Below are 27764 nucleotides of genomic sequence, written 5' to 3'. Positions count from 1 at the left end.
AAAACAGAGAGTAACTACTGACTATTGTATTTTATCCAACTTCTTATGTCATGCAAATGTAACGTCTGCCTTACTGTCAATCCTCAAGTATTTACAGTTCCATATACCGTACCCACGTTAACAGTTATCGATGATACACAATACATGCATAGGTTTATTAACCAGAAAAACAGTATAACTGATTCTTCTACTTTGAAGTTGTACCGGAAATAAGGCTCAAAGGACACCTAGGTTAGTTGGGTACGAGGACTTTTCAAATGTCTTTTAACGCAATGACCCATATCAACGGTGCCCTTACCTGTAAGTAATGAAGCAGTCATTTTATTGTAGGTACAATATTACACCATGTAATCTGTATAAACTGAGGTACATTATAGCAAGCTTAATAACACTGTCAACACAGAGGACATACCCTGGTACTGTCCGACAGTAGGGGAGTTTGACCTGGCTGTCTGGTATAAGAGAAACTAGTGAGGAGAATGTTTACCTTTTTTTTTGTGTAAATAATAACAAACAGTTTTTTTATTTTTAAGATATCAAAATATGTGTACATTTATTTTGTATCGCACAGAACTGTTTAGTTTGAATATTGCAAAGTGGGTGTATGATATTGCTGATCGTTGTGGTCATGATGCAAGTTTGTTGTTCAAAAAAAAGACGAGGCTCTGTGGTTTTGTACAGGTTGTTTATATGTATCGGAAGAATTACTACAAATAAATGAGGAAAATGTTATCAACATATGTTACTGTTATGATGATGTTCCTGATATTGAAGAATAATATCCGATGATGCGTGGAGGAAGGTGGGTACTCAAGTTGAAAGTTAAATAAAGACAATTTATTCAGATTTAGTCAGATCGATCTGGGACACCAAACTACTGTCAGCAGGGCAGTGGAGTTTGCAGTAAATTTTATAGTAGGTAATGAATATGAAACCAGGACATAAGGCTCATCTCAGTTAGGCTTGGCACCAGTGAGTCTGACATGTTATCAACAGAGATCTTGGGGTCTGGTACCCCTTGTTGTAAACCACATTCCAAGGGTCACTCAGGAAAATACATTCTCATAGTTACTGGGGAACTAGTATCAATGGGGGAGATTGTAAGTTATGTTCGCTGTCCATAATATTAACACAGCATTTGCTACTACTGTAAATTGGACACCTACAGTACTGTATGTTATTCTAATTTAGAAGAACCACTAGATGTCAGTCTTGACACAAATGAAAAGTTATATTTCAAAAGTCTCTCTCTCTCTCTCTGCCTCTCCCTCTCTCTCTCTCTCTCTCGCTCTCTCTCCCCCCCCCCCCACCCCCCCGAACGCCAGTCTGCTATATAAAACATCCCACCACACTGACAGTCAGACCTACACACACCTTCATTCATGCAACAGCTTTGATCTTTCGAGACCTCATCACCTCCTCTCTTACACATGACAGAGAAGTAGATGTTACTTTGTTACACAAGGATTGTTAGTACTCTTAGTGTCTCTCAGAATACAATTGTATTAAGACCAGGGTTTTTTGTGCTACATTCACCAGACAGGTTGGCATGACATTTGAAGGACTATCAAGAGAAATGAAGACTACATGTTGGTGCGTTGTCATACTCATACCGGCAGTCATTTCCATGGTAAGTTGGATATTTGGTCCGTACATTATGCATTGAATAGTCTTTTTTATGCATCTCTTAAAATTCAAGTTACATTTAACGTCTTGCACATGTACCACATGTTGCCTGTGTCATTGTATGTGTTTCAAGACCGTTGTACTCACTATGTGATAGCATAATTGTTTAGTAAATGTCACTGCATGTGTTACTGCATACTGAAATACATTTCTCACTTTTCAGCTCCGTGGAGAGCACTAGTCTGATGCCACTTTGAAGTCTTTGACTCACTTCATAGTGGATTATTGATGCACTGTTGTGTGGAATTATTTTTGTGATATTATACTGTAGGTGTCCACAGTAAACAATCAATCAATCAATCAATCAAACTTAGTACTCTGTTTGCGTCAGTCAAATTGTCTTTAGTCATGTTATCAATACAGTATATATCATGTGAATGCCTTTGATTTTATGCCATGACAGTTTATGACAACCCAATTCTCTTTATCTCCTGACTTACAGTTACCCTGAACACAAACACAAGACAACAGGCCCTCTTTTCTCAAGAATTCAAGAACAAGAATTCCTCAAACTCAATTAAACAATTTGACTAACCTTAACTAGCTACTATGGTTTATCAGTGCTTAATTTGCATAGTGATGGAAAGAAGTCAATTACTATTAATTATTTCGACGACTTAATACCCTTTATCGAATTGAATTCAGTCTGGAAAACCATAAACTCAATTTCACAGTCGACTAAGCTCACTAATCATTTCACCCCCTGCACTAATGAAGCCTTCTCGTTTTTTAAGGAACACTTTTATTCTGTGGATCAAAAAGCAATGCCATTAGCTAACGACGTACAACTGTGTATGTCATTACAATGTTATGAACTAAACATGGGGTATATGACTACATATTAGCTATGACCACAGTGCTACCAGCAGATCTCATTTCACCACTTGAGTGTTTTTTCCTGGCTTTGCCTCTACTGTAAATTGCTTCGCCATGCTTTGATAGGGTGATCATAATTGTTTTGTGCTCGGTGCATCCTAAGCTTTCGCCTCCGGCCCCTTTCGACAGATTGACAGACCCATGGGAACCTCGCAAACTTATTTTGGCCACCTTTGAGCCAACTCATGTGTGAAATAATATGATTATGTATTTATCCTCTGGCGTGAGTTTAAAAAGTAGTGGTTTATTTTAATACCCTACTGCGCAGTTTTTTCTATCCTCTACAGAAGTCATGGTAATAATTGTGCCCTGGTCTGACCAAGTAGTCGTACCCTGATGTCTTGAAATGCATTACTATTCATCATTGCCCTTTGACCCTACAGGTAACATATGCCATAAAATGCCACATGCCATCATAATCAGAATCATGAAGATCAGTGTGGATATTCTTTCACAATAACCATGGTTACTTGACCCCGTGTCTAAAACATATCCCTGGGTGTTCTTAGAGACATTCTTAGATCAAAGTCCATTCCACTTACTGGAGGGTTGGATCATCCTTGAGGTCTCTCCACTGTAGAGTCAGAATCCCCAATGGAATCAGAATCCCCTACGGAAAATCCTATTTCCATTGTTATGTGAGAAATGGATTCCTCCCCTTATTCTTGGTGCTTTGATGTCCCTTATAGATGGGTTGGAGGGTGTCTTCTGATTGACCGGTGCTGTAAGGTGCACTTGCTTATTCACACACAGCTAGAAACTGAGATTGGGAACGGAACACAGGATCCTACAAATAGATTGGGTAGAATGCAGATCTCGGATGTTTTAGTTTTTGACCCAGGCCTGGTAAAAATGGATAGGGAGTTAATGGTTAATTGTTATTTTGTTATTTATTTATTCACACACATAACGAAACTGCAAAACAGTGAAAGACTGTAGGATTACAGATGGCGGATTGATGGTGACATTGTTGTTTTGAATCGGAATTACCTTGATTTCACCTATTCTTACTCTTAATGAAAGAGTAATGAAAGTTAGACTAGTAGTATCTGACTCAGAAATATGCCACATACAGTCATCGTAGCAGCAGTAACTTTCAAGCAAATTCAACTTTTTTGAATCCTTCCAAGGATTGTGCAGAAAAAAAATGGTTAAGATACACTGATGCTGGTGGCTTTACAATATCAGAACAAGAATTTGTAGGCCTTAATTTGGGATTCAACTCATAGCATAGAGTCTTTACAATGGAAGCTACAGGATGAGATGTTATCTTTCTGCCTCTATGGAGAGGATTTCAGCATGTGATCAAGAATAATAAACTAGGTTTATCCATATAAATGTACACTGCATCTAGTGTAGGGGTGGTTTCTACAGGACTTCAGCATAAAAAATATTTTTCCTCTCTCTCTCTCTACAGACAAGAGGTCATCTTGGCCTTCCAAGTATTCATTTAGTCAGGCCTGTCTTGATATAAATGTTCGTTTAGTCAGGACTGCCTTGATCTGTCTAATCTCTGTAGGGTGGATTACAGGTTGGCTTCTAATCTGTGAAGTAGGGTCTCTGTGAATATACCATGGTGCACTCTAATCCGGACCACGGCAGTTTGATGAAAACTAATTGCGTGTCACAGTGTGGGGATCAAGTGTAACATTCACAACAAGATGGCAGTCTTCAGAACAAGGCAATAGATCTGAAGAGAATTTGAGGGAACATTTCAGATGCATAGTGTTATTGTGCATATGAAAAGCTTTGGAAAAACAGGTCTTTAGCCATTCAAAGATGTATATGTAACAAGACCCACATCCATTTCGGGAAATGGGAAAAATGTACGTAGATAAATACTTTTCTTTCATGGGGCCGCCCCTTCCACGTAGAGGGGAATCCACAGAGATTGAGATCCAGTAATTCAGCAGCACAGGTAATTACTGAGCTATGAAAGCTGTATTTCATTGGGTCATTGGAGACCCCGACTCTTAATGAATCAGAATAGAAAAAGCCATGACAAGTAAATGGGGTTTATGAGGTTTGAATTATGGGTCACGCTCTCGATTCGCTGGAACTGAACCGTTCATGGTCCTCCCCAAGTAGAGAATGCTAATGTAGGCCAACTGTTTAAAAGAACTTCACATCTAGTTTTTCTCATGCATATGGAACCATGTTTTGCCCCGCGCACAGATGTTGTTGGCCTTAATGCAGCATTAAGTGTGACACACTGAGTGAGGGCTCTATCTTCAGCTGCCGCAAAACATATTGGCAATCTGTGAAAGGTGAAAACACCACAGCCCCTCTAAGTGCAAGCGCAGCCTGCCCCCGCATTTGCACTAAGACTGTTAAAACATAGCCCGACATGGACAGACTGGTGGACTGTGGCTTTGCCTAGGCTTGTTTTACACACTGGTTAAAAAAATAAATAATCCCAAGTTACTTCTATAACTGTTGCCATTCCGCCTGTACTGCTGCAGCTGTGTACCCTACCTCACACAATGTCATCCAGCGAACTTTGTGAATGAGAGAGGACCTTATTCTCTGAGTATTGATCTGGGGCTAAAGGTACAAAATGTAATAGCATTGCACAGATAGATCTGCTGTCACGTTGTCTCAGTTGGGGTTAGGCCATTCTCCATGGAGCGCAGTGGGGATCTTAGCTCACTCATCTGTGTTATTGTGAGGGGGCAGAGTGAGGGAATCATCAATCATCCCTTCAGGGCACATTCAGCAGGTAATAGTCTGGGGTTGCAACACGTCTGTACTGAAGAAGTGCTTCATTCATCTCTACTGTATGGCAGAAATACCCTTACTCTTGATAAAGGAAGGACACAATGTAGATGAGGCAAGTCGCACAGTGTGTCATGCATTGGATTTGTCTTACTGATACTATTTATGAGAAGTCATGACCTTCAACAGCATATTCTTACTAACTTTTTTGGCCTTTGGCCAAGGCTCAAGCCTAACATGATGTGCTGGTGTATTTTGTTGTTGAAATATGGTTGTAATTAGGTCACTTTGTTCTTTTCCCAGGCTACAAGTGCCCAATCATCCACTTCTGGAAGATCAAACTTAAGAGAGAGCCCAAAGTTGAGAGTGAAGAACTTCTGGACAGACAACAGCAAGGTCTTCTCCATCAGTCGCCTGCTCTCCCAGACCCTTAACGGCAAAGAGAACTTTACCGCCCTGGATCTGAACTACGATGTGTCAGAACCCTACTCGAAACAAGAGCTTTGGGACTGGCTCCACAACTCCACCAACCTCCATGATCCCCGCTCCCGATCCAAAAGAAGACCCATCGTCAAAACCGGCAAGTTCAAGAAGATGTTCGGCTGGGGCGACTTCCATTCCAACATCAAGACCGTCAAGCTCAACCTGCTGATCACGGGCAAGATTGTGGACCATGGCAATGGCACGTTCAGTGTCTACTTCCGCCACAACGCCACAGGCCAGGGCAATGTGTCTGTGGGCCTGGTGCCGCCCACCAAGGCCGTGGAGTTCCAGCTGCATCAGCAACAGCAGTCAGTTCTCGAACCCAAAGACACCAAGCTGTTCAACTGCAGGGTGGAGTATGAGAAGGTGGAGAAGGGCACCAGGAACTCACTGTGTGCCCACGACCCTTCCCAGAGCTGCCCTCAGGAGCAGACCCAGAGCCACGTGTCCTGGCTGTGCTCCAAGCCCTTCAAAGTCATCTGCATCTACATCTCCTTCTACAGCACTGACTACAAGCTGGTGCAGAAAGTGTGCCCGGACTACAACTACCACAGTGACACTCCCTACCTTCCCACTGGGTGACTGTATGATTAGCTTTGGGAAAGGCACAGAGACAGGGCATCGAGTCCTGAGAGGTGTCAATGATTTGAGCCAAGATGATGCAGCGTTCAAAAGAACAGGAATGCTGTAGAACTGAAATGTTAACTGGTATTATTAAAGCTGATGAAATCATGCTGCTTCTGAGATCGCTACACTGAACAGGCCTTCCCTATGGCCATTGTAACAGCATATAGGACGCAACATTTACAGGCTTGGCAAACTTTTTATTTATGTGGTCACAACTAGCATAGTAAGAAATAATCCAATCCAAGCCGTTCCTGAAGGTATGACAACTATTATTATGTAGATAATCAGAAGCTCAGATCAAAGACCACATTTCATTGTGTTATGAACAGTTTATTTGTTTTTAAATTGAACAGTATGAGTAGACGGAATAGCGTCTTAGTTTTCCTTTTCCATTTCTCTTGTTGTCTATTTTGGTTTATCACCGGTCATTACATCAAATAAACGTGTGTCAACTCATCTACAAATAAGTAAATGTAAAGGAGATATAATCCAGAATTGAAAATACAGATACTACTGAAATTGTGTTTTTCTCAGTCTGATGTTTTGAAGTGAAAAACATTAATTATATTCTCGTCCTACTCATCGTATTTATGCATGAACAAAAGTACTCTGAATATCAGGTGCCTGTATTTACATGTAATCTAAGCAACTGTCAACAACAATTTCCAACAGATAGGCTCAATGGGCGACTTTCATTTAATATGAATCTTATGTTTCAACAATTCTGAATTAACTATTTGTGGTTGTCACATAAAAGAAGCAAAAGGGTTTCCACTCTGTCCTACTGTATAACAGGTTTAAACAAAACCACAGCCAAACACAGGACATGCGCTAAACTGCAGGGGCATATCACACATTACCCACAGCCATGAAATCCCACTCCTGCCACCAATGACACAAATCTGGGATAATACTGTAATAACACTAAAGGATAATGACACCGGATATTTCATTTAGCCATCAAGCCTTCATTAGCTTAATGTGATGCCTTCAGCAGATTGTAAAGCATCAATGGGAATCACCACAGTGTGAGTGGAATGTCTCTGCTGAGACTCAGTGGGAACTCTAGAACATCTTTATGAGGTATACATGCACCTGGAGGCGCTGCATTCCTGTTCCTTGCATTCCACATATCTGCAAATAGGCAATTATTACAAGATCTTTATTACCACACTTGCATGAAGATTGGTTTGAAGTATTTGGAAGAAAAAAAGCAAGAAAATGGGAGTTCATGCGATGTCTGACCAGATGTAACCAAATATGATCAGTATATTTTTCTCACTGTACCCCTGTGAGGAGAGACACCGACCTGTGTGATGAGGAGGGATTAATGATGTGAATGAACAGACCTGACAGACATAAGGATTAACTCTTGACTCTAAATTGAGGGCACTTATCTGTCACCATTGTGGAGGAATGACAAATGTATAAGATTACTTTTTTGAGTGGCTCCTCCATTTTACTCGTCATTTTTTACACGGGCAGTTGAATAACGTTGCCAAACCGAACACTTGCATTTTGCAGAATAGACACTTGAGTCAGGCTAATTAACTGTTGCTACCAAAAAAATATTAGTCTTGATTTGAATTGACGTTGGAAGGGCCACGCCAGAACACAAGGCTTTTGATGACTTAGTTATCTCCCATCCCAGATCGACTCCCTCGGTTCAGTCGTACCTGGGCTAGCGCCATGCCTCTCCTCTCCTCTCCTCTCCTCTCTCCCCCTGCTCTCCCAGAAACCCTGATTAATGTGGTCTGGGGGGAGCTGTCAGAAATGGCAGGGAGAATCATGGGATTTCTCCTTCAGAGTCCCAATGACACCCAGCAGCTGCAGGAGTAAACAGATGACTAACCACTGGCCTTTTGGCGGCCGTTGGAGACTTGGTGCTGGGGGGAGGGTTGTAAACGCTGATTTGACATTTAGGTGGATTAAAAAGTTGTTGGGATTCTGCTCTCTTAGTGTCAGAGTAAGTTGGCTCAGTAATTGTTTGTTTTTAAATACACAGTGGCTAAAGCCTGGTAAGGACCATAGCGCGTGCACGGTTGTACCTGTTTTCTCAATCGGGGGTAACACCTAAAACAGCTAAACGTGTCTTCAGTCATTCATACTCACCTTCTATGTTTCTACTTACTTATGTTTTACATTTTGGTTCTATGTTTGGGGGAAAAAAACTGGTGCAATGTAAATCTTGTCATAAGAGTCTTGTTTGTTGATGTCCTTACTTATAGTACAGTGGGCAACTTCATAAGGTGACTTCATTAGTATGTACAGTACATATCTTATATCACATCTATATTCGTCTCCACATGTATCACTCAGAAACAATAATCTGATGAGATGATAAATGACATATGTGAATATAATTGGCATTTCAGATCATGTCATAGTGCTGAATTAATTAATTAATTCAGTGTTGTTTTGAGTCTGTTTGCTGTTATTTTCTGTGTGAGGTATTGACATGTTAAAGGTATTATCAGGCAATGGCTTGTGGTTTTTTGAATTACAAATGAATTGGTCTCTTCTAAACATTATTACTGCCCGGAAATGAAAACTCACTCATTGTGAATGTCTTATATCAGGTAAAACTAGAGAGAATTAATTAACCTTTGTCATTTTAATTGCTTTAGTGACAGCTGTCCTTTGGCGACAGAGCTATCCTAATGCACTGTGGCCTTGTCAATTACTTTCCCAGTGAATAGATTAAAAAGCCACAGAAGGATAGGCTCATTTCATTAGTTGGAGTTAATGTCCTCCAGGCATAACCAGGTATGAACACTTCATCTCTAAAAATGCTGCAAAATGAACAATACTATTATGCCCATGTGAACAGAATGAATTGTGGCAAGATGAAATTAAGTTTACGCTCTATTTAATTCGTTTTCCCACTGCTCGTGCGAAATTTGGCATGTTAAATAGTTGTTACTTGGTTCCAAGGAAATTGGTGTGTATTTTGGCCTTTTGCTCAAGGTTATGAATAAATAGTGCTATTGCTGTGTTAGCATAGTTTTGCCGTGTAAACCCAACAGAGATGCACGTACACAGTTTAGACTGACAGCTGTGTAATCGTGATTGTTGTGTCCCCGGCATCTGTGGTTGAGAGCACACTTAAAGAGAAGCTACGGGATATCGCGATTATTTCTCTATTTCTTTTTAAACCTCTTGTTTTAGGTCCGGATGGTCACTGTAAAGTTCGTACAAATATAACCTATGAATTTAATCACTGTTTTACCTAGTTTAGCCACGGAATCCTTAATTCATCAGCACCGACTTTTGAAGCAGCAGCAGCAGACACTGCGGGCACGCAACTGAGACACTTTCCTGCTCATTAGTGCTACGTTTCGAACTACAGGCGGAAATTATATAATTTATCCCGTAGTATCACTTTGAGTGTTGAACTCGGTTGCAATGTACTCCAGAAATCGCTTCACTTCCACTAGGGGCCATGCAAATTACGATTGAGTTGCGTTCCTCATAAACTGGAAGTGCCCATAATTGGGCCCAAATTCTGCTTTAATAGACTGTTGTTTACGTTCTCTCCTTGTCATGTGTAGCATGTTATTCTGAACTATGATCTGAGCATATCCACTCAAAGTGCTACCTATTAAATGGCGTCCTGCGTTTGCATCTGATCATCATATTTCTAATGTTATAAGCAGTTTAGTTTGGGTCTGTTTTTTAGGCGGAAGTTAGTCAAATAGGGCATTATTTATTTATTTATTAAGGAATATAAATCCCTTTCCGACAGTACACAATATGTGAAACACAACTCTCTGTAGATCCAGACAATTTTCGTGCGAATCAGCTAACACATGATTGATTTGTCACATCAGTGACAATTTACTCATTCACAGTTGCAGTGCAAACCAGTCGATTGACGATTTCTGAAGAACGCATTCTGAAGCTGTCTGCCCAGGTATGCTAAGTGACACTGCAATTGTCTCATTATGTTCAATAGCTAACCCTAACCCTAACCACTCACAAGCATCTGTCTATACCTCCCTATGAGACAGGAGTTAGAACAGTGTTAGAATCACACTTTGAATCCAACACCGTTAATCAGATTCTGATGATATTTTTACATTTCACCTTGTCAGCTACTGTGCAAAAAGCAGCGCATTTTTCACACTGTATGAAGATGTTGATGCAAGAGTAGTACAATCATTCCTTATAACTTTATTTTAAGCAGGTCAATGGTTACTTTAGGCTACCCATTATTTCTATTTTAAAGTAGAATTAGGGAATCAAAGCAACACATAAACAAAACAGTTTGCATAGCCTCAGAGATGCTATATCTCACACTGCTGCTATGTGTCGTTATGCATCTGAAGAACATGTTCAACACCAGAACTAAAATAGCATCTAATGTATAGTTGTAGTATCTGTATAGTTGCCCTACAAGCTGAAATTGCATGTACAGTATGACAATTAATCTCTAGTTAAATTTAATTACATTAAAACTGGGATGCAGAAATGGAAATTGATTTATTTAGCCCGAGAGTTGAATTGACATTAAAGGTACCATCCTTAATATGTACTCTGTTATGGTCATTTCAATTTAGATATATGTACCAACTGATTCTTATAGAATATAACACTGCTCCATCTATGAATTGGAGAGTGGTTTCATTCCTCCATGCCAATATCCCCTCACAAACAAAGTGGTGGGGCTGCCTTTGGGCAAAACAATAATAATTAAGGATTGTGCAATTGACAGTCCACCATTACCTCATAAAGACCGACAATTCCAGAACCCTACATGGAATGATATGAAATGGTGTGGCATCTGTTAGGAATTAGCCCTCAGCGATCAACACTGTCAGTGACTCCCCGTGACAACGCTTGTTGCCACTCATACCGTATGCTTGACCAGGGTCCACCTGAAGGAGGCGAGGTTCCTCCTGCATTCAGATGACTCCCACAGCAGACATCTCAAGGTGATTCGAGTGAGTTCGTTTTATTTGGACATATTGATATCAGTGTTTTTGATCATGGAGATATTTGATAATATTGAAATATTTACAGGGTAACTCCGTACCTCTTTCTACAGCACATTCACTTTAAAGGTCCAGTATGTATATTTGAGCTTTTATTTAGAGCTAAATGGCTACGGTTACATCGGTAAGGATCAAGGAATTTTAACACATCGTGAAGAACGTTCAATGAAGAATGCTGTTTTGTTTCAAACAAAGTGCTTTCTACAATCCGGTGACAACGTTGTGAACTTCCCTTTATGTACCTATTTAACGCTTTGTTTGTTTACAAGACATGCACAATTGCTGCTATTAGAAAAACCTAGCATGTGTACCTGTACGTTTTCAAAATGTCAGTGTGGCCAGAGGGGGCAGCAAATCTCAAAACCTACATGCACCTTTAACAATTTCAGGGTGGAGGCAATACTGTACCAGAGGGTCAGAAAGGTTCATATGCAGGCTGAAGAGAATTATATCATCAAACCAAAGCAGACCTCAGTATTGACTTTTTAAAGTGGAGGATCCATTGGCTCCTGAAAATGACATGCGGCTTAAGAGGATTACCTGGTTCTGATGCATCCTCCAACCACTCACTTGAGTTATCAGGCTCACCAATCAGTGGTAAATCCCAGTATAACATTGGCCTATTGTCAGAAGGAAAGGGCTGTTATTGCTTTTCTGACCATATTAGACACAGTCTGCATAAAAATGTATGTGTGTGTGTGTGTGTGTGTGTGTGTGTGTCTCCATCTGTTCAACTGCATTTGCCACCATCACCATGGAAAATGGATAACCGTTTAGATAGCAAGACCGTGGATGTTGTCAAACTACAGGCCTGGAAGCTACAGTACACATTTAATTCCATCAGCTGTAAGGTAACCTGTGAACTAGCACATTGTCAACAGAGCAACCACAGTGATTTGTAGGAGATAGTAAGTATATTTGTCTATATAATTCCTCAAACCCAATAATTTACATTTACATTTGACAATTAGCAGACGCCTTTATCCAAAGCAACTTACAACAAGTACACTTGTCTAAAGTAAGTGAACCATCTATACATCAGTCATCATAAGAAAAAAAATCTATGCTAGGCCAGGGGCCATTGGCAGTCACAATAATGTACTGGGTCAAGGTACATTGTATAAAGCAAGCACACAGATTTAATTGAAGCATGATTGTTTGGGCAGTGTACAATGTTTTGGCCCATAGGAATCATTGGTCAAGTATAGTAGTCAAGTATTCCAAGCTGTCCAACCTTTTACAGATAAAATGGAGGGTTAGGTTTTTTCCCACATGAGCTGAGCATATTCACTCTAAACAAAACAATGTAAAAAGAACGAGCTACGATCCGCTTCCAGTACATTTTGGGTTGAATCATGTAACAGGAAAGGAGTCAACATTTCTAAATAATGAAAATAAAATCAGTTTGTCTAAACAGTATGGTCCTCATCCAAACACATTCAGGGGCACAGTTTAAGTATTTGCTACCCTGCCTTAAGATATGCTGGCATTGAAACAATCAGGGTCGGCATGTTTTTGAAACGGGCTAGTTCCAATTTATTTATATCTCTAGTAACCCCTCCTCTTGCCTCCGTCGCTAAGGTGAGATGAACAGCCAGTGTTTGTGACAGAGATGGACTAGGTGCAGCGGAGAGAGAGGGATGATGCACTTTTAAAATGCATCACCATTAAATCAAGGAGTAACCTTGAATGAGTCAAGATCTGTGCCAACAGTGAGGTGGAATCTGCCCTCAGCACCACAATAGCATGCCAAACAGTGAGGGGGATGAGTTAGCTTGGCACTGGGCAGGACAGTGTGATTTTTCTGAACAAAGGTAAGGGGATGTTTATCAAGAAATTGGAAGACCATCAACCTGTTATGACAGACCATTAATGGCTTATTGTGTTTAGTGCAAATATTGTAGGTGTGGAGAGCCCACTGCTCCACTACCACTCCATCAACTTGAAAGATTGCATCTCAAATTACCACTGATACAAGATACAAGTTTTTACAAAAGGATAAGTTAAAGTCTACCAATCAGGATCAATACTCTTCCAGGACAGAGAGGGGGCCAATAACAGCATTAGCCTCCCACTCGACATCAAACACGCAACTTCAGAAACTAGTTAAGAGAAGTTTAGGGAAGTAAACGTGTATAACTCTGGCCTCCATTGGCTTGCCTGCCTTAGCGTCCAGGTCTCTCTCCTTCCTCATCAACTGTGGCATCTCACAGCAGCCACACACACATGGCCATTCCCAACGGCGGCCTTCCACCTGTGGATATGGAGACTTAGTCCACCACACCCCCATTGCAAGGGTACACACCAACACATTACTCTATTACACATACCCATCAGCCAATGGGAGAACAGGCCTTGTGCTTAGCATCAGTGGGGGAGGAAGCAGCAGCTTGCCTTCAGGTGGCAGGTTGTGTAGATCTGTTGGGAACAGATGGGAACATCATGGCTAAGTGTCATGGGTTAGTTTGCAACATCTCCATTCAAACACAAACACGAGGTCCATTGTTACTCACTGAGCTGCTGCTGCTTTGCTCTTAAGTCATACTGATAGCATGCTGCTGCATCCGTGCGGCTCAGATTTAAAAAAAAAAAAAAAAAAAACACTTCATCAACCTTCCCCATGAGCCTCACAGTCTCCCAGAGTGAGATTTGACGGCCCCACTTCAGGTCCCACTTCAGGTCCCACTTCTCCTCCCCATGGACTACACTCGTCCACATTTAGCTATCGCACTTTGAGCAGCAACTGGCATCTTCAGCTCAAATTTCACATCAGCTTTGGCCTCAGGCTCTTGCACATTTCTAGAGTCTGCTTCCACTGGAGTCTCTCGGGTTCTTGAGCTGGTTCTGTCGACTCTACTTGCTGAAGATTCGGTGCTTCCATGTCCCATAGTGGATGGTGCCGTGCATCATACAAACAGCCACATACAACAACAAGCGCCAATCTAGCAGCATCCTGAGATAACTTCATGTCTGCTGACTCACACTGATCTGTGAGTTGGAATTGTGATATTTACTCAATCCGGCAGCCATTTTTGTAGCCTATTAGATTTGAGTGTCTCCACCTCTTTAGCGATCAGCTCAATTCTCTACCAGACCTGTGCAATGATTCCTGTGACACATATTGTATCTATTAACAGTGGGACATGGAAACACAGAACCCTCAGCAAGTACTTCAGAAACCACCCTCTGGTGCAACCATCTGTTCCTATTGTGCAATCTCATTTTCTTACATTTAGCCAGTCTGGAAGCTTGGTTATGATCTTGGATTTATCATATTGAAATCAAACTGGGTTGATGTACAATAAACCCTAGTACCCTCTGTCCAATAAGGTCAACTTTCTGCAAATGTTTCACTCACGTTCCCCTATTGGGAAAAGGTTGATGTGATGCTTCCTTTGGCAGCAGCAAACTTCTGAAATATGTCCTGCCCTTTCCTACCTCTGCCATCAATACAAGGCACTGTCGCATCTCTGTGCCTCAAGGAGTCGTTGGTGCCTAGGACACAAGTACGGTACGATGGGACCATATTTCAGCATGTTGAAGTCCATGGATAATTCCCATGAAGGGTAAGGATTATGGATTCTGGCCTCTAAGCTGCCTGAATGCCCAGTGAAGAGGATGCCTCTGTGCAGAGTAATCTTCAAACACAGAGTGATGACTGGACACTAAGGAGTTCTGCTCGGGATTCAAATGTGTTCAGTTACTCAGGGAAATAGGAAAACTACCGCCATTTTGAAACAAAAAAACATTTGTGGACACAGAGCTTACCTCTTGGTGTTTAGGGTCCTTGTTTGCGAGGCAAAGTTTTGGTCTAAAGCACCTAACCTGTTTCCATATATGGATATATATCCAATGGATATAGGGAGTCAAAACACTACTACAGGGCTTAGATAAAAATACGGAAATGCCATGGTTCCTCACCACCAAGCATAACTGCACACAAATCAGTTGAGTAATTGCTGCTGACAGGGTGTAGATTCAAAACAAGCCAGAGGTCTATGGGGAACACTAAATAACTTGGAAGAAATTATCCCAAAATTAAGGGGCCACAAGGCAGCCACGGGAGGAGACTTGACACGTGTCCAGGCAAAATCAATCAGGTAGTCTCTGGTCCGATTGCGATCACAGGAATCAATAACCTTTCTCTTAGTCCTAATTTAATTGTATTGCAAAAAAACCAAAACGTTTAAGATGCTCTATTTTCTTGTAGACCCAAATTGCTTTGATAAAATCTTGGACCCAGAGATAAGGGTGAAGGACACCGGTAGTTATGGAGATACAATAGAGATAGCTACAAGATCAGGAAGAGAAGATGGCATTAGCTCATGCCCGAGCAAAAGAGTCCAGATGATGTTGTCAAGGTTTGGGATGTTGCCATGTCAAGCTTCTGAACTTCCCAGGGAATTCAGGAAGTTTAAATGGTGGTTCAGGAGACGTACTACTGAATAAAACAATTTAATGCGACTTGGCTAGTTTATTTTGTGTAGAGAGCTTTTTGCGTTGCATGAGTGACTTATTGACTTTAAATTAATGAAATACACTCACCGTACACTTTATTAGGAACACTATACTAATACTGGCTAGGGCCTCCCTTTGCTCTCAAAACAGTCTCAATTCTTTGTGGCATTGATTCCACAAGATGTTGGAAACATTTCTTTGAGATTCTGGTCCATGATGACATGATTGCATCACACAATTCCTGCAGATTTTTCAGGTGCACTTTCAAGCTGTGAATCTCCCAATCTACCACATCCCAAAGGTGTTCTATTGGATTCAGATCCGGTGACTGGGAAGGCCACTGAAGAACACTGAACTCGTTTGAGACGACTTTTGCTTTGTGACATGGTGCATTATCATGCTGGAAGTAGCCATTAGTAGATGGGTAAATTGTGGCCATGAAGGGATGCACTTGGTCAGCAACAGTACTCAAATAGGCTGTGGCGTTCAAGCGATGATTGATTGGTATTAACGGGCCCAAAGTGTGTCAAGAAAACATTCCCCACACCATTACAGCACCTCCACCATGAGAAGATGTACAGGTGTTCCTAATAAAGTGTTAAGTGAGTGGAGGACTAATAATTGTCAGGAATCCAAGATGGAGGAAGGCTCAGTTAAGTGCATCAACTGTAAACTTAAAAGCCATCTTACCATTATCGCGTAGCCCATACATTACAGTCAAATCTATATTGTGTGTAGAAAATACATCAGCCATGATAGAAGTTATGGTATAGTGATAAACTCACATTTAAGATCCTACAACGTCATCAATGGCATCCCCTTGTGAATTACCTGTATACAAAACCAAGGACATACAGTAGATGACTGAATGGAAGTCAGTGATGGTTTTCTATGTTTTAATGGAAAAGGCGCAACAGGATTATTTCTAATTTTCTTGGTGTTTTGCTGCCATCTTGTGGCCGTGTATTGTATGCTGAGAAGACATTTCGATTGTCATGATAGTAGTACATATGGGAATGGACTATTAGGTTATGTTTCAGGGATGCATGTTAAGAGATGTTGACCTGAACAAAACACATTTCGGCCCAATAGATGATTTAGTTTTAAATAAAATGTTTGTGACTTTCATTCATTTTAAATAACCGCACATTTGTAATAACCATACGTGTAATAAACACACATTTGTAATAACGACACATTTGTAATAACTACACTTTCCTGCCAATAAGGCTTTCCATAAATAGACTGTGAGTCCCCATAGAGATATACATTCATTTATGTTTTAGAGCAAGTGTGTGTGTGTGTGTGCGTGTGTGTGTGTGTGTGTGTGTGTGTGTGTGTGTGTGTGTGTGTGTGTGTGTGTGTGTCTGTGTCTGTGTGACAGAGAGAGAGAGAGAGAGAGAGAGAGAGAGAGAGACAGAGAGAGAGAGAGAGAGAGAGAGAGAGAGAGAGAGAGAGAGAGAGAGAGAGAGAGATGGAGTTGTTTGTTTGTTTTTTAATAATCGTATGTGTGATTTTTATTCAGTTCTGTACTCTCTGCATTCACGTCGGGTGTGTGAACTTCAAATACAATACTGTCGGCTTTTTATTAAAAAAAAAAAAAAAAATAGTTCTGGTCATGGTCAAATTAGTCATTTTCTGTTGATGTCCGATGATTTTGCGACCTATTTGTTGATACATTTCGAAGGTCATATCAGTCCAAGCAAACTAATTCTCTTTTGTATGCCATCATTTGCCAATGACAAATATTTGGTCATCATTAGACTGCGCCCTGTTTCATACATCAGTAGCGACGAGCTATGTGAGGCTACATGACGTCACCCATCATTCTGCGCCAGGACTGTATTCCACAGAAAGAGCAGCTGGTTGTACACACTGTGTTATTGTCAGACAAAATGTAAGCTATCTATCAACACAGCAAGGTATGTGAGTTTGATTTTCAATAGATGCATTTTTCTTTAAGTCACCGTTGTCTTTCTACGCATTTGCTGATTAAATATGATGAGGGCTGCGTCTTGTTTCCATACGCTGATTTTGCGAGCCCCCTGTTTATGCCGGCGCGGTGGAGTACAAGCCGTACATGGCATTCATTCTGAGGCAGGAAAAGCGATAATAAATTGACTGCAGTGACATTATCTTTGCTATCTGATGATACTATAAGCAAGGTGCTTTGCTTACGTTCTTTGAGCGAGGGGCGCAAAACCAGGCGCCGCATCAAATCTGATTTGGCAGGGAATCGTGACATACTATACTGTATGGAACGCACTGCGTGGCCTATAGGTTGTCGGTCTGGAGTCTGTCGCAAACAGACTTGACCGTAAGGCATACAGTATGTTGGAACACAAATTAATCATATGTTGTAGAATAATACAACAATAAAACAATTTCTCATATTTTAACACCATGTTTTGGTTCTTTGTTTCGGCATGTATTCTCACATGAACTATCAAACAATATTATTTTAGTCACCTGAAGTGCTACGACTGAATATGAGGGTGAAAAGAAGAAGATTATTATTGTTGAGGCATGTCAATAACAGCATGGATTATTGATTAATTAATTAATTATTGATTAATCCCCCAACTCATGTCGCATATAACAGGTGCGGTGCACCTTTCAAAATGGTGTTGGCTGTCCAGTCTGTTTTCACAGCAGCCACTTTTGGTTAATGTTTGACTCTAGTCAATTCTGGACAGGTAGAAACTCATACAGTATGTGTCCATACCCACCCCTTGTAACAGTGAATTAGCCTTACAATAAACACCTTTGTCATCACCACTGTGATCCACTTCCTCTATGTTACAGGTGATCTCGAAAAATGGAGGGTGGCAATTAGTGAGTGTAAACATTAATTATAAATTTTTTATAAATGACACAAAAATATACTTTGTCACATGTTAGGAAAAGGCCTGACTGACTGTTATCTGTGTCATTCCAGTGGATACTCTCGGGAGTATTTTGACCGCTTTATCCAAAGCCAAGACTCGTCTGTGGTGAACAAGTTCCAGCAGAAGTACTGGAAAACCAAACAGACACTCATCAAGGTCACTGGAAAGAAAGAGGACGAACATGTGGTGGCATCAGATGCAGACCTGGATGGCAAACTGGAGGTGAGTCTCACAGGACTAGAATTAATAAGGGCTCAATATGGAACCCTGTGTATGTCCAATTGTACATTACAGTAATTCAATGATGCTATGATCTAATATGTGGACGTTAGCAATGGGAGCTGTTATAGATAATCAGAAGATTGAGATCTCCGGTGGTGTGTATGCCAGATGTGGCTCCAATTACCAGGTCACTAGGCTGTAGCGCATATATCCATCGACTTGTACCTCACATAACCTTTGTAGAGAACAATGGAGGACTTCCGTCAAATGATTTTGTATTATTTCACTGCTATGCCTTTTGTGTGGCAAATTTGTTTGGCTTTGTTCTGTGCAGGTGTTTCACTCAATCCAGCGGACTTGCATGGAGTTGCTGAAGGTGATAGAGCAGTACCAGAGGAGAATCTGCTGTGAGTTTGCAATAACAATATTCCAGGTCTCTCTTGAAAAAGGTTGATTTTATCTCAATGAAACTGACTTGTATACTTAACGGTTATATAAACAAAAATAAATATAGCAGAAATGTTTTTTCAGACTCTGTGCTAAACCGTGGCATTTCGTATCCACATTGCCACAGGTAGATTCCCACCGACATCATCAAAGAATGGGTTCAGGGTTCCGTTTTAATCAGCAAACACAAGTCTCAAACACGAGTCTCCTGAAGCACGATTTTTAAACCCTCTGAATTAAAATGCAGTACATGGTCATCATATCTCACTGTTACTGTACTTCCGATCCATCCCCTCTTTCTGTAGTCCTGTCCCAGGAGGAGAATGAGCTCGGCCGGTTCCTGCGCTCCCAGGGAACCCAGGACAGGACCAGGGCAGGGAAGATCATGCAAGCCACAGGGAAGGCCCTCTGCTTCTCCTCACAGCAGAGGTACAGCATGTCGTTCAACACTGCCAGACCAGAGACACACATTACTGTCAGGATATACAGACAGAGTCCTACACTATCAATGAACAGATACATTATTGTACAATACAAGTACAGCATACAATAGTGCAGAGAATCAGCTGAGTAGGGTGGGTAGGGAAAACAATGTGGAGCGAGGGAGGTTGGGGCGGGGCATTTTTTCACAAACAATTTAATTTTTCCGAACTAAACCAGAAAGGTATATTTTACAAAAGCTGGGAGGGGATAACCCTCCCCCCACAGGAGAGTTGAACCATTTATTACATGAAAATAGTCATATATTTAAGCTTGGCGTAATCGTATGGCTCCGCTCTGTAGATGGCTCCCTGCCATTAAACTACCACAACAAACAAGTATACAGTATGGCAGGGAGCCCACGACTAATCAAACCCCCTGTAGGTAGGCTACATACAGTACAGTACAGAGTGACCGAGCAGGTTCACCACACAAAACTTACTCTCCAAGCCATTACAAACATGTCACAACTGTTGAATGCTAGGAGGAGCATATACTTGGCTGCTTTTAAGCCTGCCTGAACATGATGATGTTTTTGCATACGTGTGAAACCAGCTGTCCTGTCACCTGACAGACAGCTGCGACGTCGGACTAACGTAATGCTTCATTGACATTAATCGATGCCAGTCCCCCCCCATGCTCCTCCACACTCTGCTATGGCTTTATCTCCTGTATCTGTCATCACTGTATTTCAAAAGATTCTCCAGGTTCTTACTTGGCGTCGTTATCACCTGGGAAGTAATTGTCCTCTGAATAACATTGCATGTGAAATGCATGAGGCAGAAAGAAAATTTTGTAAATAGTCCAACGCCCTATTCTCTTTGATCAACGGCACACAATGACAGCTGTGTATTCTATTAGACATTGTGCTGTGCTATGTAAACAAACACACTACTCTTAAAGTAGTTTGAATAGAACTATTGAATGGATTGTTCATCCCTGTGATTAAGGTAAAGGCTTATGGTCTTTTGTCTAAAGGCTGGCTCTGCGTAGTCCACTGTGTCGCCTCTACCAGGAGGTGGAGACGTTCCGCTACAGGGCCATCTCTGACACCTGGCTGACGGTGAACCGGATGGAGCAGTCCCGGACGGAATACCGTGGAGCGCTGCTCTGGATGAAGGATGTATCCCAGGAGCTGGATCCAGACACACACAAACAGATGGAGAAATTCCGCAAGGTTGGATGAACATTTTCGCTTTTAGATATACACTCACTGGGCACTTTAATAGGAACACTATTCTTCGTGGCATTGATTCCACAAGATGTTGGAAACATTCCTTTGAGATTCTGGTCCATGATGACATAATTGCATCATGCAATTCCTGCAGATTTTTCAGGTGCACTTTCAAGCTGTGAATCTCCCGTTCTACCACATCCCAAAGGTGTTCTATTGGATTCAGATCCGGTGACTGAGAAGGCCACTGAAGAACACTGACCTCAGTGTCATGTTCATGAAACCAGTTTGAGACGACTTTTGCTTTGTGACATAGTGCATTATCATGCTGGAAGTAGCCATTAGTAGATGGGTAAATTGTGGCCATGAAGGGATGCAACAATACTCAAATAGGCTGTGGCATTCAAGCGATGATTGATTGGTATTAACGGGCCCGAAGTGTGCCAAGAAAACATTCCTCACACCATTACAGCACCTCCACCATGAGAAGGTGTCCAGGTGTTCCTAATAAAGTGCTCGGTGAATGTAGGTCTCATTCAAATAACGATTAAGTAGACTTGATACATTATCTATGGTTAGTATGCACCTCAATTCACATTTCATAGAATCACACTAGAAATTAAACTTGTCGTAATCGGATTGACCACTAGGGGGTGCAACGCACCATCAAATTGTTCAGAATGTGATCAGGACAGGAGCTGATGCATGGGCACTATGACACAGCATGTGCACTCCTTGTGTATTGTGTCGGGTTACACTCAGTGGTTACCAGGAGTACATACCCACATGGAACATATGTGTACCCTCGTATTTGACCTACATTACTGTCAAGACGCTGTGATTTTATCTCCATATCAGCAGCGTCTCTTATCTCTTTCTCTCCATCTCAGGTTCAAGTCCAGGTGCGCGCCACGAAAACAAGCTTTGACAAACTGAAGAATGACGTCTGCCAGAAAGTGGACTTGTTAGGAGCAAGTCGCTGTAATCTTCTCTCTCATGTTCTAACTACATACCAGGTACACCACTAACATCATATAATGAAGGTGTGGTTTACACAGCGTAGAAACAGACACAACAGTCTAATTATTTTAATTACAGTGTCTTCCCTACCATTACGGGGGCTGTAAGTGCCCCCACACCTAAAACCTACCTAGCAGGCTTATTCACGGGGTAAACTAAAAGGTCTGGTGTTTGTAGCCTTGAATATTACTTTCAGAAGCCTTTATTCGGCCCAACCAAGGCCTACATGTATGAAACACTGATTCATGTTGATGTCAAAAGTAAGAGAAATGTTGTCAAAAAATAAAAGGCTTAAAGCCTTGTCTGTGTTTCAGACGACACTGTTGCACTTCTGGGAGAAGACCTCTCACACCATGGCAGCCATTCACGAGAGCTTTAAGGGCTGTCAGCATTATGAGTTCTCAACGCTCAAGGTAAGGGAGGCCCGCTTCCACATGCCTGTGCCATGCGAGTGATTGGTGTTTAGAGTTTTGGAAACAGCTTTATTTCTGTATGAACGCAATTGGGGTGAGGCTACAATCGGCTACACACGTTGTACCGTACTATCATACGCCATGATCTGGACAGAACGTATGTTGAACCATGAATCCCTGAGTCAGATGATAGGCTCAGTGTATCTTGTCCTGCGACATTGTGCTTTCAGATCCTTCAAGATCCCATGGATAAACTGTCATCTCAGGGGTCGAAGAAGAAAGGGAAGAAGAGGATCAAAGCCAAGATGGAGGACGAGGACAAAACTCAGACCGCAGATGGCCAGTGAGTTACAGGCTAACACTCAAAGTATTCGAGAGGATTTCAAATACTATTTGACGTAGTTAAATACTGTACTAAATTACTTTGCCATTACTCTGACTTGTACATCAATACATTTGGTAACCTTACGTGTTGAATACAGAAGAACCACGGGAGGTGTAGCCTGCACTCAACTGTTGTATTTCTATCTCCACAGACTCATCTCAATAGATCCCAATGAGGAGTCCAATGAAGAAGGTATAGGATCACGTAGTTCATCACAGTTGGTGTACACAGGATTAATATTTCAACAACATTTACTTAAACGCTCCACTATAAGTCACTGTAATGTTGAATTGTACTGTTATGAGCTGACTTTGAACTGACTTTGAACTGACTTTTGAACTTCATCACAATTGCGATGCACTCTTATATTCCGCAGCTCAATCACAGTCAGCTTCTGGTCAAATGTTTGAAGACATGGACTTAAGAAGTAGACAGATGGCAGGTACTGCACTGGTGTCCCCTCTGTCTTTGTTTTGGGAGCCTGAATGACGTGAATACTGTATATACCACACCTGTTAATGTCTGATTATGTTTGTATACATTACAACTTCTATCTCTATCATCATCTTGATCAAGCGTTGATGTTTTGCCCTACTTCCCATCTCTTCTCAATAACACTCAAACTTAATTGGTCATTTCCAGGGACTGAGGATCTCTCAGCCAATCAGGAGCAGGAGGGCGGGGAGAAGGACAGCATGGCCTTGCTGAATGAGATTCTGGGCTGCTCTTCTCTTGAAGAGGGCGAGTTCTCACTGGAGTGGAGGGATGTGTTTGGGGAGGGGGAGGGGGAGTCGGGGGGTGTGGCAGCAGGTAGAGCTGGACCAACAGAATCCCAGCAGGAGGACGACGACTCCTTCTTCCTCCCGTCCCACCTCTTAGACCAGAACAAGAATAACCTGCAGTCCTCCCTCTCAGGTTAGAGGTCAAATACACTGCGTGTTGGTCTGTGTGTGTGTGTGTGTGTGTGTGTGTGTGTGTGTGTGTGTGTGTGTGTACATATGTGCGTGCGGTGTGGTGTGTTTGGGGGGGGGAGTACCTCTTAAAATGGCTGGAATCACTGCCTGTATTATCAAGACAGGAAATTTTAGGGAAATTCCCAAACAACCAGTGCATCCAGTTTGCTGTAGCTGCTTTTTCTACAATTTAGCTTTTTGGGCTTTCTTAGTCTTACCACTAAGCATATAACAATATAATACATTTGCATCATTAGCTTAATTCAATGTAACACAGCGGTTTTGTGAATAGCCCCTTAATTTACAATACGAGTTTGGCATTTTTCTCTTTAATGAGTCCTTGAAATGTAACCTTTTTCCACTGTGCCTAACTATTTCCACACACAGAATGGCCCTGAAATGATTTGTTAAAACCACAGCTGTAGAAGTAATAGAAGTGAGCTATTACACCACGGCAATTTGATTTGCTTACCCATAGCTAATTGCCAATCTCTTTCCATTCTGTCCTGCTCTGGGCAGCGACTCCCAGAACCGCATCTGTTTTTGTGTTTGCGTCTATATTCAGCACAGGGGCTGAGAAGTGAGCAGAAACAGTCAAACTGACAGAAAATCCAGTATCTTTTAATAGAAGTCTCTCTAAGGATCAGCGGATACTGTGTAAACACCACAATGTTTGTCTATTACAGCAATAATTCAGTTTTGACTGCAGTGTATGTGAACAGGGAGGACTTGACCGTACACACCAATTGTTGAGATTTGATTTGATTTGCGTCGCTCACGCAATATTATTGTGTATTATAAACATCTGTCCAAACAAAAAGTGTATGTAAATGTGATGTTTTGTTCTGCTTAAGTATCGCCCCGAGACTAAATCTGTATGCCCATTTCAGATTGGGCCATGAGCACTCCACAGCACGTCTCCCAGGCAACAGAGCAATCATCTGGAGCCAATCAAAACCCCTCTAGGTCAGCAGCAAAAGGTAGGATCGGGCCAAATGAGTAAAACATATGAAAAGATTTGAAAGAAAAGGGTTTTTAACTCATAAAAAAGCAGTGTTTCCAGCAAAAGCCAGCCTGTGTTTATGAGTGCTCTTCCAGGGTATTTGTGGGGGAGACAAACACTGCCATGAATAGCTCTGAGTCAGATTAAGTCCTTTATTACTCTAAACACAAGAGGTTACAGCTCACCATCCAAGTTTACAGTGAGATGACTTAACCTTTTTACTGATTGTACAGAAATGCCAAAGGCCTCCAAAGACCTTTCGGCGTGGTTCAACCTGTTTGCTGATCTGGATCCACTCTCGAACCCCGACGCAGTGGGGAGGAGAGATAAAGAACATGAACTTCACAACGCATAGACCTTCTCAAGTCCACGACCAGGATCCTCCGGAATAAGTCAACATATAAAATGCACAACAAGCCTCTGGTTACCGTCTGCCCTTAGCAACCGTTCAGGGCTCTCTCTTGCGATGTCCTGTTGTTTACCATTATGAGCACAGCAACAACGTCAAGCCTGGATCAGTTGTTAGGGTGTATTTTCTCCGCGCATATTCACTCATATCTACAGATTCAACCTGATTCAACAGAGACATGTATGACAAATGTTAACGAATACTATTCACACTGTATATTCAACATCATCTATAGAACATGCTTGTCAGAGAAGTGAGGTGTTTTAAACCCCCAAAGGACGTTTGTTTTTATGGAGGGTCACGGTAGTCTTTTTCAAATTCAGATTTATTTAGGATATTTGCTTTGTTTTTTTGGATTCACTTACATGCTTCTTATATGGTGACGATGGTGAGGCCTTGTCATCCATGTCATCATTAGGAACATCAGTAGGCCTAGATGACTGATGACTGGGTAAAGTATGTACCTGTCTTTTCCTATTATCGCATGCTTGATGTATTTTACATTGTGTTACGTGTGGTTGTATGCACAATATGTTGATATTGATTATGGTTTATTGCAGTTATTGGAGATGCGTACTAATTATGTCTATAAAACTTAGCTGCACTTTCAGGTACACATGCTATATTTTATTGCCTGCCGATCCAAACCTACTTCATGTTAGAGAAAGAAACATACATATAACAAATGTGAACCCTGATTCAAAATATACATCATTTAGGAAAAGGGTTAATTTGATCCTTTTGGGGATCTTATCTAATTTGTCAACAGATGACTAACGGCGAGATACATACAAAAGACAACGTACACATGCCTTAAACCAGTAACCAAGGAGTTAGAGGACTTTATTTGAACAGCTTTTTAACCATCAACCAATTCTTACGTGCTGATGAACTGTGTGCATTTGTATTTTACTGTGGGACTGGCTAATGCGAAATGTATTTAAATAAAGTAGTGATATTGTTTATGTTCAAGCCTTGTTTGATTACTGCAGTATTACCGCGTGTCTAGGTTTCCTTTTGTGTCCTTTGCTGTGAAGTCCATTGTAAGATAATCCAAAGCCACCACCAGCAACCAGCATTTCCCCGGTAACTAGCCTGTATTCACAGTATTCAGTTGTCTCTCTCGCTACCAGATTTAGCTTTCCTTCAAAACATAGTCATACTGTACCTAGTCATACTGTACCTAGTCATACTGTACACAGTCATACTGTACACAGTCATACTGTACACAGTCATACTGTACCTAGTCATACTGTACACAGTCATACTGTACATAGCCAGGATGGCAGAGCTCTGGTAACACTGACATTAAAAGCTCTACCTACAGAACCTTGGAGGAAGAAAGGACAACCAACGCAAACACGAAACCAGGATTTTTGTTTAATTTATTGAAAAAAACACGCAAGAGGTCTACATACAAAACATGAAATACATAGGCAAGAAATATTAGTGCCGAACCTGGCGAACATTGCTGAACTTTGCTGCACAAAGTGCGTGTGAGAATAAAATATGTTAGTATAAGATTCAAACTAGTCGTAGAGCGGTGAGCGTTTCAAACAAAACGTTTAATCGTTGGAGTGGATTGTGTTGCATATATTGATTTAGTTTGTATTGTGTTAGGAAATGGTTAGGCATTTTCTCATAGTTTTGAAATCGTAAATCATGTACTTTGGAAAGGTACCCTATCAAAATATATTATTGTCAAGGGGTTAACAAATGTATTGAAGATGAATTCTATTATACACTTTAAGCGCAGTTGCGTAAATCTTTTTAACCATCACTAAATATCACATCAACATATCTGAACTTAAAATATATATATTTTTAACAAATTGATGTAATTGCACACTTAATATTTGATTGTACAAATACTTATTTAATTATTGCTTATCTTGTTTTTGTACCGAACACCACACCTGCATTTGCTTTCTTTCAAGACAAATTTACTGTTTTGCCCCTTGGTATCTATAACTTCTATATATCAATAAAGCCTGTTTCAAATTCATATTTTATATTTTCTGTTTATTAGGGGTAAACTTGAATACATGGAAGTCATCAATTTCATGGTTTAGGAAGGTAACGTTCCCACCTAGCTTCACCTGATCTCAGAGCTATGCAACAAGAATCTCTGGAATGTGTCTTAGCACCTGCAACTCTCTACAAAGAACATATTCATGAACAAAAATTACATTTTCTATAACTGTAATGGAAAACTTTTAACTGTTGATATCCTTAGATTTGATGAGTCTTGAGTTTATTAAATGGCCACTCCAGGAAAAAGCACTTGTTTAAATACTATGGAATGTCTTGGGAGTAATGTCATGAACACTAAAGAAAGGCAACATAGTCCATGCATGCGTACATTCCAAACGACCTGAGTTCATTCTCCAGGGGACCTGAAGCAAGGCTATGTCGGGACTGTGCTTTGTCGCTGGCTGTTTGGTCATTTTCAGATCATCGCTCTTTTGCATTTTGTCATGACTTAACGTAACCTGGATTGAGACCTGAAATAAGTGTAAACATTCAGGGGG

General features: G+C 41.1%; 3 protein-coding genes across 5 annotated transcripts in view; 2 read left to right on the top strand and 1 right to left on the bottom strand.

Annotated features, from left to right (window-relative positions):
* Positions 1-5184: 5184 nt before the first annotated feature.
* LOC310810732 (neurexophilin-1) lies at positions 5185-6342 on the top strand (the record flags this gene model as incomplete). The annotated part of the gene is made up of 2 exons (XM_083678580.1): positions 5185-5226; positions 5581-6342. The coding sequence occupies 2 exons, from the start codon at positions 5185-5187 to the stop codon at positions 6340-6342; spliced, it is 804 nt and encodes a 267-aa protein (XP_083534706.1).
* Positions 6343-18657: 12315 nt separating this feature from the next.
* ica1 (islet cell autoantigen 1) lies at positions 18658-26200 on the top strand (the record flags this gene model as incomplete). The annotated part of the gene is made up of 13 exons (XM_083678239.1): positions 18658-18674; positions 18778-18949; positions 19284-19356; positions 19702-19825; positions 20855-21053; positions 21941-22066; positions 22385-22483; positions 22714-22826; positions 23020-23060; positions 23245-23310; positions 23511-23783; positions 24712-24801; positions 25058-26200. 13 exons carry the CDS (start codon positions 18658-18660, stop codon positions 25177-25179), a joined length of 1515 nt encoding a protein of 504 aa, XP_083534365.1. The 3' UTR covers positions 25180-26200.
* Positions 26201-26601: 401 nt separating this feature from the next.
* Positions 26602-27764, bottom strand: part of glcci1b (glucocorticoid induced 1b) — a 15811-nt gene continuing 14648 nt past the window's right edge. For all 3 annotated transcript variants that reach the window (XM_083678141.1, XM_083678142.1, XM_083678143.1), the window contains exon 9: positions 26602-27764. This exon is cut by the window's right edge and continues 1045 nt beyond it. The gene's annotated coding sequence lies outside the window, so the exon portion shown is untranslated.

The sequence above is a fragment of the Argentina silus genome (assembly GCF_951799395.1).
Source record: "Argentina silus genome assembly, chromosome: 10".
NCBI lineage: Eukaryota > Metazoa > Chordata > Actinopteri > Argentiniformes > Argentinidae > Argentina > Argentina silus.
Note: the sequence above shows the minus strand (reverse complement) of the source record. Positions and strands in the feature narration are given on the sequence as shown.